Here is a 13,441-nt window from a genome sequence, read left to right as displayed (position 1 = left end):
GTGAGTGAGCTCAGCAGGCTAGCAGGCGCAGGCTGTGTTCCTTTTGCTTCATTTCCACACCCATTTGCATTCCCTGTGGGTCTGCTTAGTGTCAGACCCTAGTTGGAGAGGCTACATGTCTTGACCTGTATCACACAGCTTTGTGAGGGGAACGCAAGGTAGAAGCCTGTACTGGAACTAGGGTCCTAATTTCTAGTCTGGCACCTTCTGTGCCAGTTCATCCAGTGGAAGCCCACATTGACAGTGGATACCACTATCCTTTACTGTGATGGCATGTTAATTTGTACCTATTATGTACCTGTCTCTAGAACTGCAGGCACCTACAGCCCACTTTTCACCAAGAATCTTCCTTTGGATGATTTTATATTTAACACATTGAAAACAGAGCTTAAAACACCCACTTCCAAAGTCTCTTTCTCTATTGCTTCTTGGCTAAGCGGTTGGACCTATCTTTCCTGTTGTTCAGATCAAGAACATAGGCATCTTCCTTGGCTCTCCTCTACCTCAAATACAAACAATGAGCATAATAGACTCTTTCTTACCTTTTAGAACACATTCAGTGGAATTACTGGGCTGGGGACATAGCTCAGAGGCACAGAGCCTGCCTGGCAAATGCAAGGTCTTGAGTTTGATTCCTAGTACAAAAACCAAAGTTCTCCAAGTGGAATTACTTTATTCTTAGTTTCAGCTGAGATCACACAACAGTAAATACTATGTTTTGAAGTGAGATAAAAGGCCGCCACAAAGGATCCCCCAAAGAAAACCAGAAACTACTTTTGAAACCTTCAGCTCACCTTCAGAAAAGAAAGTCACTTAAGAGGTTCGACAACTCCAGTAGGGAGGGGACCACTCAGTGCTAAGAAAGGAACCTTAAGCTATCTCTGCGCAGACGCAACTGCCCATATCAACAGACTTCTGGAACTGGAAGAGAGTAGATCTAAAGAGCGCATGGGGGACTGCAAGGCCAGTTAGTGAGAACACTAGTCACCCACAAACTTCCTGCCCCTTTCCTCCTCTCCCTTGCCTTGCTGAACCTTGGCAGATTGAATAGTTTCTGTAACCTGGATGGAGGAAAATCAAGGAAAGAGAAGGGAAGCGCACCCTAAGTCTCTTCCTCATCGTGAACTATCTAGTTAAGTTATATCTGTTTTTTTTTTTTTATTTTTAGTTAAGTTATATCTGAATTAGAAGATGTGGAGGAATTTTCTTTGAAGACATTTGATGTTTTTGATTGGGACAGACATAAGAATGACTAAACTATAGGGGCTGGGGAGATGGCTTAGTGGAATAAGCACTTCCCTGGCAAGTGTAAGAGCCTGAGTTTAATCCCTGGTTCTGCCAAAAAAATAAAAAATAAAAAATAAAAAAAAAGAATGACTGAACTGAACTGGGCATGGTGGTGCACACCCCTGTAGCCCCAGAACTCTGGAGGCTGAGGCTGTAGGATTGCTGCGAGTTTGAGAGCAGCCTGGGCTACAAAGTGAGCTCAAGGCCAGCCTGAACTGCACAGTTTGACCCTGTCTCAAAAAGACAGACAGACAGACACACACAGACACACACAGACACACACACACACACACACACACACAATTGCTGAGCTGAGATTATGTTGTGACCAGAATTAATTAGAGAACTTTTAATTTCCTGAGAGTGATTGGAAACTCATGGGGCCTGCCAGAGCCTTTAATATCTCTAGATCTATAATTTCTATCCATCTATCTACAAGGCCAATGGGAGACAAACAAAAAAAGATGTTTTATAATTGTACCTTGTTAATACTGCATACACAATGTACCGGTGCCATCTTTCACACCTCTTTCTCCTCCTTTTGCTGGCCTGGCACAGCCTATTTATTGATCGCCGGCTGTTTCTGGCCCAGAACCAGCTCCACTCCTATCCTTGGACAGGGCAGCATCTCCCTGGCATCTGGGCTCTCCTGTACTTCTGCTTCTGCCAGGGCTTCTCTGTCTCTTCTTCCTCTGCTGCATCCCCTGCGCCCTAGAGGTCTGAGCCCTAATTTCTCTTCTTCTAGAAAGTTCTTCATACTCTCTCCTACCCCTGCTTTATTTCTTTGCCAGCCAGCAGAGCTTTCATCTACCAGAATATTTTATCCCTCCATGAAACTGTTGTCTCTTTACTGTTCTCTCTCCCCTTCAAATGATCTTCATGAAGACAGGGACTGTGTCAAAATTCATTTGTCTCTTTCTGGTGTCTAATAAATTGCATTGGGTGGATGAATGGATAAACAACATCTTTGGTGTCTGATCTATGCTCTAAGGACCTCATACAAAGAATAGTGGGGCCTGAGGTGAGTCTGCTTCAGTTCACTGATGCAGTCTCGCATCATCTCTTTGCCAGGCACACCCTTCTCCTGGAGCCACTGTTACCTGATCTTATGGTGTGATCATAGCCATAAGCTGGGTGGAAACCAGTCTGCCCAGAACCACAGTCTCTCTGTTCTTAATGTTTCTCCCCTGTTATGTCGAAGAGCTATTTCCTCTTGGCTTGAAATAGACCCTAAACAAAGGCCATAGAAGCTCTTGGCTGCTTTATAATACCAGGTTAGCTCTCTTTCTTTTTCAATCATGTGGACAGAACACATTTATTACTTGGCAACACAGTAAAATGTAAATAAGGTTTAATGAAGAATGGTTCAAAATTCTCAAGAATTTATCTTTTCACAATGACAATAAAAGCAACAAATGACAGGAAAAAAGAGTCAAGAGAACTAATATTTAATAGCACTGGGTATGTGCCCAGTGATTCATCTGTCCATGAGAATGAGCTTCCCCATGTAACCTTCATAACAATCCTGAGACATAAAATCAGAGTAGTTAAGTAACCGAGTTTGGGCTCTCAGGAAGAATGTTGGAAAGGAAAATGCACATCTGGGGCTTTGACCCTGAAGCTCTATTCTTGTCACAGTGTGACAGAAGAGAATTCCTGGGGCCACTAGCCAGGGAAGCATCTGGAGATTCCCTCTGTTGTGTTCTGTTGAAAGTAAGGACCCTTTTTCCCCCCAATAAACTGCATATTTACTCACCTAAATGCTAGAATCTAGTTTTTCTTCTTGGAGCCCACGTGAGGTCCCCCAATTCAAAGCTCTTAAGCTAGAAGAGTGAATGTGGCTGTTGGCTATGCTTGATAGCCATCTCGGGTCTTTTTTTTTTTATTTTCATTATTAGATTAGAAGCTTTTATGTTCAAAGAACTAAAGGCTCGTGTGTTCTTAATAGCACACATTCATCTAAGCATGGAATTAGATTTTAGAATCAGAAAAATCTTATATCAGAACTAGAAGAGATTGGAGTAGTGATCGAGTTCCACAAGTACTTTTATTCCACAGCAATTCCGAGAACTAGGAAGATTAGACACTGAACCTAAGACGGGGGACAAGGCTTACTGGAGGCCATAGAGTCATCGTGTTAAGAACCCCAGCCTGTAATTCTCCTTTCAAAGCATTCATTGGGTTAAAGACTAAAACAACAGAAGGAAAGCCTATGGTCTGCACAGGGCTGAGAAAAGTGGCACACGCACATTGTTGAGGCTCTTCCCAGGAGTACCAGGGGATTGAGGATAGGGTCATCCTTTCATTCTCCTGATAACCTGCACCATGGGTGAGATTTTTATTTTGCAAGTGGGAAATCAGGCTCTGAGTGGTTTGATAACCAGCCCAAGGTCACACAGATGGGCAAGCATCGGTGATCATTTCTCTATTTCTCCGAGGCAGCATAGAAGGAAAGTCAGAGAACAACACCCAGGTTATGTTTAGCTGGTGCCTTTCCAGGGAGGAAAATTGAACTGGTTAGTGCATATGCTCTGGTCTAGATGAAATATCCCTTAGGATTTCTGCCTCCCCAGATCTTCTGTGGTCCCATCCAATTCCTCTGACTAGCTATCCTGGTCTCCTTGTATCCTGATTACTGGAGAAGACACAATCAGGATGACAGACACAGGACACTCCATCACATATCTACCAACTGTCTGAACCGGCTGGTGTTTTGTGATGATTGATTTCTGGTCTTTACCATAAATACTGGGCCTTGTTCACATAAACCATTTCAATGGCTGGACCAATAATCATTGAATACTTAATTTATGGTGCACAATTATGTATATTATTTCCTTTAGCTTCATCACAACTCGGTGACAGGTTAGGGAGACTGAGGCCCAGTGAGTTTATGTATTTGTTTTAGATGGTTTACCTAACAAATGACTGAGCCATGATTTAACATGAAGCGTGTCTGAATCTAAAGACTATTCTCTTTGCATAGCACCAGGTTTTCTCATGAATATCTTTATCTTATTCCCGCACCGGGGGCTAGGAAAGTGCGAAAGCCTTCAGCACCTGTGAAGGTGGGGAAGCTCGCGCCAGACAGGCTGGCGGACTTGTGGAAGAGCGCTGGCTCTCTGGGGTGAGGCTGCTGTTGTCATCGGCGTCAGGTCTCCTGACTGTCCGTCTAGAGGACACTTTCTCCCAGACCATATTGCCATTCCCATCAGACCATGTAATTTCTTTTTTTGATTGGGACATGGAGCCAGCAGCCAACAAAAGATCACAATCTGTCTGCCTGAAGTCTCTCTGTGTTATGAGATGAGTTGGAAAAAAATATATTTCAAAGAGGAACCAGGTTAAATCACCTTTGCGTGTGTTGAATCAGCCTGAGCTTCGCTGACACAATTCCAGTTACCTCTTTTCAGCCTCTGGATGGCAGAAAAAGGTAGGGTGGCTCCAATAGTCGCATGGCCTCTTTTTAACCTTGACTTCTTACAGTCACTAGTGCCTGTCCCCATTGCCACCCCCATCCACTCGTTACCAAGGCCATTCAGGTTAATTAAATATCCCACAGCACCATCCTGGACTCCCTCCCTAGGGATCATTCTTACAGCCTCTTGAGGCAGTCAAACAGTACTTGGGGCCCAAATGGGTTTCCACACTTACTCAAAGTCCTTCTATTGCTCTCCATTGTCTTCATATTCAGTCCGAATGCCTTAAAGTCTGCATAAACTGATCTCTTATGTCTGAAGTCCTTTGACTGTCTCGGGCCACTTACAGCACCTGATGTGCACCTTCTTCTCCTCTCTTGACTTCAAGGCTTCCCTAGAAACCTATCCCCAGCCACACTGGACAAGTTTCTACTCAGTCTTAAAACTCAGCTGAAGGCCGGGGGGATAGCTCAGCAGAAGAAGTGCTGGCGTGGCAAGCCCAACTTCCTGTATTCAATCCGTGGTACCACCAAAACCCCCCAAAAACAACAACAAAACTCAGCTGAGCTATCTATTCTTGAAGAAGCTTTGCCTGATTCCCAGAAGTATTTTCAAATTCTCTGTCACCTGCATGTAAAGACACTCCTGTCATTGTTCCATTTCCTGTGCTTAGAACGTTACTTGCTCTATGGTAGGCATCCAACATGTACTTGTTAAATTCAAGTATCCCATAGGCTTTTAAGAGTCCTATGCCACAGAACTTGTCACATGTACTTCAGTTGTCTCCTTCCCCTCTTCCTTTTCATGCTGAATTAAAGCCCTGTGAGTCAAGCATCGTGCCTTCTTATTTTACCCTAGGTGCTTTGTACGATTCCTGGAACAGCAACCTAATGATGCGTTACTTTGGATTAAAGGCAACTGAATATTGAGGGCCAGAAACCCTGGGGTTGACCCAAGGGAGGGATCATTTACTAAAAACATATTTATTTCTTTCTTTCACAAAAGCACATTAGAACTGCTAAGAAAGGGCAGGCAAGTCCATAAACTTGGATAACATAAAACAATGAAAAGCTAAGTACAGGCTTCCTCCAGAGGGAGCCATTCCTCACCGTGGATTGGGTTGTTGGATTCCCTTTGGTGCACAAATTCAAATTTCTCTTCCAGGAAAATCTTTCTCTCTCTTTTTTTTTTTTTTTTTTTTTCTCTCTCTTTTTTTTTTTTTTTTTTTTTTTTTTTTTTTTTGCCATAGTGTTGTAGGAGGAAAGGGCAGGTATTATGTGTAATGTGACCCATGTAAGTATTAAGGAGTTAAATAATATTACTACACAGAGCATAAGCCATGAGCCACATATCACATGTGCCTAGGGAAGGAGTGGAATGGCACCTAGAGATGGCCAGGACTTTGGAAACCATGGGACCTCTGCCTCAGAGAAGACCCTATTCACTTGGTCTTACTGAAACAAGTAGGTATAAAGAAGAATCCAAGAGGACTCAGTTTTGGCAACTTAGGGAGGGGAATCTCAGTTCTTCCGATGGTCTGTCCAGTGCTCTACAGGAGCTGAAACTCTGCCCTAACCCCTGGCCTATCCCTGATGGGTCCCTCCAGGCCATCTTCCTGCCTCCTATGTTCCCAGAAAAGTAGCTAGGAACAACCACACTGCAATTGACCAGGTCATGTCATTCAAACAAAAGATGTTTTTCTACATAGTATAGAACAAACTCCATAAACACACACTAAGAGTTGCAGGAAGAGTCAAGGATCCCTTATTCTCCTGGAGAGGAAGAATTTGCATATGTTCTCAGCCTTCCAATCCCATTCTGAATCCAATGCCCCAGAATATCCAAGGACAATGCTATGCAGAGGGCATTCCATCCTCTTCCCTTTTCCTCCCTCAGATATAAATTTTCTTTGAGAAAAATAAGGTTTATAAAAGAAGAAATGGATTAATCTAAAAACAAAGGAATGAAGGTAGAATCTATCACAATCTGTCACAGGCTTGATATAGTGACTTTAAAATTAAAATCAACAGTCAGAAGGTAGAATTACTAAATAATCTCTTTAAAAATCAAGCAAGCTAAAAAGCAACCTATAATTTCATCATGGTGAGCTTAGGAGTTTTCAGAGAAATTTTATGAGAAAACTAAGAGGAAAAGCAATTTGTCAAAGAAAATACCAAGGCAGAATGACAGTTGTGCAGAGGAGGAGAGGGGAAAGGCAAGGAAGGGGAGGGAAGACAAGGGGAGAAAAAAGAAAGAAGGATAGGAAGAGGAGAGGAGGCAGTAAGAACAGTAGAGCGATGAGATAAGAAGTGGAGGGCAGCACAGGAGAGGAGAGGTACAAGAGGGGAAGAGGGAGAGGAAGAAAGAGAAAGGAAAATTGACAGCAAGAAGAGAAAATGAGAGAGCAAGGGCAGAAGAAGATAGAGGTGAAAAGATAAAATCCAGGATGCAGCTCCATAGTTTGAGCTAAAAGGAGGCATCAAGGATACCAAGCTCTTCCTCCTGGGGTGTCAGCCTGGCTGCTCACAGATCTCAAATAGCGGAAGGCTTGCTGCCTCTCGAGAAAGGGTAAGGGAGAAAAAGACAAGAGCAACAGAAATGATACGAGGTTATGGGTCCCAGGGGCCATGGATTCTTGGGACTTGGCAGCTGCTGTAGGAATGTTCACATATGAAGGTCATATGAAGGTCATGGGCAAATAGGACAAAACAGAGATGTCATTAGCAGAACAAGTTACCTCCATCCTTACCTCAGAGTTTGGACCTTTCTTAAGCAGGCACCTGATTCCTGACCTACCTAGTAAATGCTGCCAGGCTTGGGTACTCCTGGCTGAATCAGGGCTGGTTCAGGGCTGTGAACCTCTAAGGATACAGGCTTCTTCAGTGTAGGGCACTGCAGCTGTGGTGCCCCCAATGATGTAGCTGTAGAAGGAGACTTCTAGGGTGTAACAGTAGGAAGTATGGTCCAGAAGTCCACCAAGGAAGCGACGACCAGTTCCTGCTTTCACAGCATCCCGATTGAAGGATGTGCTAGACTTTGAAAGATAAAATAAGAAAAAAAAAAGTTATGTCTGGTCACCCATTGGCTACCAGATCTTGAGCAAATCTTACACCACTTCCAGGTCTGGGCTTCCTCATCTGAAAAATGGCTTATTAATCCAAATTTCAGGATCATGGTGGTGATCGAATAAACAACAGAATGAAAAGTGCTCAGCAGAATTCTTGGGGCACAGTTACTACCACTGGACAGCTAAGTGAGAACAGGTGGAACAGGGACAAACAGAGAGGGGACAAAACACAAATCTATTATGACGTTAATCAGGACTAAACTTTGTGTAGGGCTTTCAGTTTTATAGTATTGTGCACCATGAAGCAGTAGCATCTTACTTAGGCTTCAAGAGAACCCCTTGCAGCAGGGGTGTGATGTTTTACCTCTTTCTACCTCCCAGAGGTGAGGCAAGGAGGCGATGCAGATTGGAACCCAGGGCTAAGTGCCTCCAGACACCCTGAGCCTCCTCACTCCTGGGGAGGCAGCTGAGTTCATGCCCAACGTCACCAAATAGTAGGGGTGGAAGGGGTACTGCCAGCACTCATCAGAGGGAGGGGAAAGAGTGAACAGGTCAGGTTCTTCTCCTCTGTTCAGATTCGTGCTCCATTACCTCTTTTTTATATTAATTTTATTGAGAAAAAATTGCAATGAGACAGTTTCAGAACAGCTTGGTAGGAGAGTTACAACAACTGATACATTGCGTATTGTTGTCTTTGTAGTAGCCATTCATAGCTCAAGATGCAGACATGATATCCTGTCCAAACACTATTAGTACAAATCTTTCTTCTTATTGAATTAAGAGAAAGCGACTATATATCTATCCTAACAATGTTGTATATACAGATACAAAATTGTCCTTCATTTATATCTCCTTTTTATGTTTACTTTTGTCATAGATGGGTATTCTATTGCCATTCAAATATTGTGGGTGCATGAATTCAGCAAAGTATTCCAATATAGTCCAGTAGTCCACAATAGAAGTGGGTTATCCACAGGACTGGCAATGTCCAAATCTGTTGACTTGAGCCTTCCACAGCTCTGCATATTAACATGGCTTCACTTTCCATACCTCGTTTCTACACTTTTCTACTGGATGGATAAGACCAAGATAAAACAAGATGTGCAATAGTGGACAAGTGGTCTTATTTGCCATAGCCTCTGTTTCCTCACCAGTAAAGCACAGGAAATAATAACATCTCCTCCTTAGAGCTTGTGAGGATCAGTTCACTGGTGGATAGAATGGTAGTCTGCAAATCCCCAGGAATCCAAGTAAATGACTCTGGTTTTAGTAAGAGGATGTAGACCATATTTAGAAGGAAATTTGAGAAGGAAAGAAAATATCAAAGCATGAGAGTTGGGCACTGAGGGTCAGAGAAGAGATATGGATTGCAACTGAATAGGTGATCTTGATCTGCCCTTAGGCTCGTGGGGAGGCTGAAATGCTGCCACATCATTGGGCAAGCCCAGAAAAAAAGCTTCCAGGCTGTGGGTCTTCTGAAGTTCCTGGAAACCTCACCTTTGAGACCTGTGACCCACCTTCCAAGCCTGCTCTGAAATTTCAGTGGTTTCAGACAGATAGAGCTGGCCATGCGGTACAGCTGCAGTGCTGAACCTAACTTGAGGGTCATCACCGAAAGCTTCACCACCACTACCGTGGAGGTGCCTACAGAAATAAGCATGGGTACTTTTATCTTGTAGCTCATATAGGCAGCCAAATGCTTTCATTGTACCCATATGTGCTGGGTGACCTTGCACTAGATTCTCAATTTTTCTGACTCTTAAGTATCTCTTGGATGTGAAAAGAGGACTGGGTTAGGCAATCTCCAGTTCTTTTTCCTGGCCCTATAGTCAAAGATTCTGGGATTCACAGTACACCTTCCTGCAATGAGAAATTCATCATCTCTGCTAATGTCCTGCCTGAAGCAATGGGCAGGTGAGTTTTCAGCTCATCAATTTCAAAAATTGCTATGACCTCTGTGGGCTTCTCCTCCTCTGGCCTTGTGGAAATAACAAGGCTCAGAGATTTAGTAGCAAAACAAAGGAAAAGGTCCCCATACTGCAAGCTGATCCTCCTTCTTATGTTCTCTGCCACTTCCTTTCCAATATCTGTGCTAAAATTTTTCTAGCTCCCATGTCACAGCCTCTCCAGCCCTTCTTGCATGGGAGCAGGCAGTAAGAAGACAGTCTTTGAAGTTCGTTTAGGTCTTCACTGCCTGTGAGGCATTGTCATATCTATAACTACATATTTTCACCCAGGAAGTTTAAAATATGCATGCAGGGCAGAAAATTATCACCCACCAATTGCTGCTAAAGAAATTGAGGCTGAACAAGTCACAGACAATGAGAACAGTGGGCATATGGCACCTTGAGCAGATTCCTGAACTCATCCTTAAAGGACTGGGATACATGGAAACAGACATGTATTGGGTTGAGGGCTGGCCCAAGAATAGTGCTTGTGAGTTTCTTTTCCTTGTTAATACAGGAAGCAGACCCATTAAACAAATACCAGCCACTGGACAGATCAAAGGCTACCCATTTAGAGCCTCCCTCCCTGACTGGTGACTTGAGGGTGTGGCTATAGCTGGTTTGCCTCTGTCTTCCTCATCCACCCAAGACCTAGCCCAGGCTGGGTGTCTTGTGAAGGTCAATCCTAACTGAACTGAACCAGAAGAAAGGAAGAGGCACACAGTGTTGGGGCTGCTTGAGAGGGCTCTTGACTTACGTAGGAGAAGTCCTCAGCATTCTGGCACAGGAGCTTGGGGAAAATGGCCTGCCTTTGGAACCGTTCCTCGTCCTCAAAGATGTTGCCATACATGAAGCCATTCATCATGGTGGAGTGGGCATGGATGTCAATGTAGAACTCTAGGCTTGTTTTCTGTTGAGGGAAGGGTTAATAAATGAGGAGCCTGTGGCCACAGCACACGCCTTAAAGGAACCAAACACTGTACACACATACCCTTTCAAGCTGGCTGTTTGTGCTGGCAGATTTGTCAGATACTCGTAACATGATTGGAGGGGCTGAGACAGTGAGGATCACTGTCCTCAGGCTCAGAAGCACCAACATTGGTGTCACTTTTTATAGGTCTGCTGAAGAGATGAGGCTGCTGCTGGGTTAACTAGTGCTGTTGCTTGCTCAGAACCGTTAATGTATCCGTGGTTGGATACATGCATATTCACCTTACTGGAATTTATTCTGCTGGTTAATGAGAACTATCTTTCAGGTAACATAATTCTATTTATGTGGACCTACATACAGTTGGGCTGTAACTCACCATTTCTAGCTGGGGAACCTGTTGTAAATCATGATCCCACTTTAAGCCTCAGATTAAAAAAACGTATTTCGTACAGGGTATGCAGAGTCTACAGGGTCTCACTTCGTAGATCAGACTTGTAATTCTCCTGTTTTCAGCCTCTTAATAAGTGCTGGGATTATAGGCATGCACCATCACGCCCAGTCTCAATCATTGTCTCAGTGCGTCCTGGAGGCGGGGCCGGCACAGAATGCCAGGGATCAAACCCTGGTCCCTGTGTCTGCCTAAGCAGGCGCTTTAGTCCACTGAGCTATCTGGCTGGCCCTACCTCTCAGATTTTGTATCCGAAAAATGGTATCTTTATTCCAACTTCAGAGAGTTATGTGAATCAAAAACAGTAAAAATACTATCATTTTTCTTAATACTTACTATCATTTCATGCAATTCTAATGCATGCCAGGCACTGACTGAGGAGCTTCATTTTAGAAGGTTTTAGTTAATTCTTTTATTTAACCTTGCTTCATGATGCCACACCTACTCCTCAACAATATATAGCTTATTCATGGGGAGCCTTTGTCATCTATAAATGAGGTCAACTACCTTTTCTACTTTCCACTTACACATATTGAAGTCATTTCCTAGTTTGACACAGTGTTATTTGCTAACTTTCCTTAAAGATAGGAGAAATGGCTATCATGAGCTCAGTGCCCTAAGTTAAGGATGCTCAGTAACTGGATGCAAAGCGACTGAACAAATGTCCCCAAAGACATCACTCCAGACACCAGAACGGACTGGCAGAAGTCAGAGGACTTTTAGGGGCCTGATCTTCAATATCCTTCACACAATGTCCTCTTTCCACACACCACTACATACCAGCCCAATATTTATCTATTAATTCTTTCTGAGAGTTTCAGAGGAGCCACATGGAAGGGACTCGCTTACACTCAAGGAATAATTGGGACTGATACCCAGGCTCGCTGATGCCCCTGGAACATTACCATGTCCCCTTCAGTGGCCAACACCAGCTACAGCGAAGGCAAACCTAGCCACCTCCCCATCTGCTTTCTGGTACACAGTCCTGGGAAAGAAGAATATCCCATGTTTAGAAGGATTTTCTCTCCTTGGGACACTTCCAAGCAAAGTTAAACGCAAATGAAAACCATGTTGCTTCTAGAATGTGGACTTGATGACTGTCATTTCATTTGCCTCTGAGTTGAAGTAAAAAATTATGTCTTGCCGAGCTCCCAGTTCTCTGGATAGCATAAGCGGTCTTTTGAGAGGTACAAGATGCACTGCTCTGTGTGATATTAAACTCATCATTTTCAGCTTTGGAGGAGGAATACACAGTGATTCAACAGGAGCCAAATAAAAGTCATCTTTGCAATTTTATTTTCTTCAATTGTCTGTCTTTTCCTCTGAGCTTTTAATGGGCTGCACAGGAAAGGAGGAGGTAGAAAGATGACTTAGAAGTTGCTTGAGGAAAACAGCAATTTAGGTATCTTGATGTCAGGAGTAGGAGAGAGGAAAGAGCTGCTGGAAATCAGTTTCTCTGACCCTGCTCAGCTCAGCACTGAGTGGGGATGTTGCTCGGTTAGGGCTGCCCAGTAAGCTGTCGGAGGAGCAAAAATCAGAACTGGGCTCTTCTGGTCATCATTTGGACATGACACCTCTGAGCAAATAAGAACTCATTTTCAATAACCAGAAGGTGAACTATGATTGAATGATTTGTACATCTCAAAAGTGAAAAGATAGGCAATAATTCACAGTAAAAAAAAAAAATCCCCTCCAATTTATCTTCCAGTCCACCAATTTTTGCTGTCCAGAGGTCACCAATGTTATGTGGTTGGGCTTATCTGTTTGTGTATACGCATGCACAAGTAAATTTTGCCTCCACTCCCAGGGCTCCAAACACACATTCAGGCTACTTTTCTTTCTGGATACAACTTGGAGGTGATTCTCAGGAAACAGTCACTTTGTTCTTTGAACTACTATTATAGTTTAATGTCTAGATGCCTCACAAAAGCCTTACACATGGGGCTTTGGGGAGGTGACTGTGCTATGGGGTGCTACTGCTATCTTGCAGTTAGGAGCTGCCCTAGGTAAAGACAGATCACTGGTATCATAAGCTGGAAGGACACACTGTACCTACCTTCCCAACAGCTCACATTTTTCTCTGCTTCCTGGCCACCATGATGTCAGTGGGTCTTCTCTGCCCTGGCCCTTTGCTATGCTATCTCTTCTTAAGCCTACCAAATATGGGCTGAAACACAAGAATTCTGAGCCAAATTAAACTTCTCCTTTCAGTTGCAAGTGTTAGGTATTTTTTCCCAGCTACTAGAAAACTGATGAAGCCAACTACCACCTATAAACTAACCAGTTTCCTATAGACAGATGTTCAAAATATCTCCATTTTTTCTGTTACAAGATTTTATTGAC

General features: G+C 43.5%; 1 protein-coding gene across 1 annotated transcript in view; it reads right to left on the bottom strand.

Moving 5' to 3' along the window:
- The window catches only part of Agbl4 (ATP/GTP binding protein like 4), a 1,571,060-nt gene that overhangs the window by 40,832 nt on the left and 1,516,787 nt on the right, over positions 1-13,441 (bottom strand). The window contains exons 10-11 of the mRNA XM_012516469.1: positions 10,477-10,629; positions 7,578-7,740 (exon numbers count right to left, since the gene is read on the bottom strand). Coding sequence (XP_012371923.1) covers positions 7,578-7,740; positions 10,477-10,629 — 316 coding nt within the window. The remainder of the gene's footprint in view (positions 1-7,577; positions 7,741-10,476; positions 10,630-13,441) is intronic.

Source organism: Octodon degus, unplaced genomic scaffold, assembly GCF_000260255.1.
Source record: "Octodon degus isolate 3935 unplaced genomic scaffold, OctDeg1.0 scaffold00107, whole genome shotgun sequence".
NCBI classification, from domain to species: Eukaryota; Metazoa; Chordata; class Mammalia; order Rodentia; family Octodontidae; genus Octodon; species Octodon degus.
Note: the sequence above shows the minus strand (reverse complement) of the source record. Positions and strands in the feature narration are given on the sequence as shown.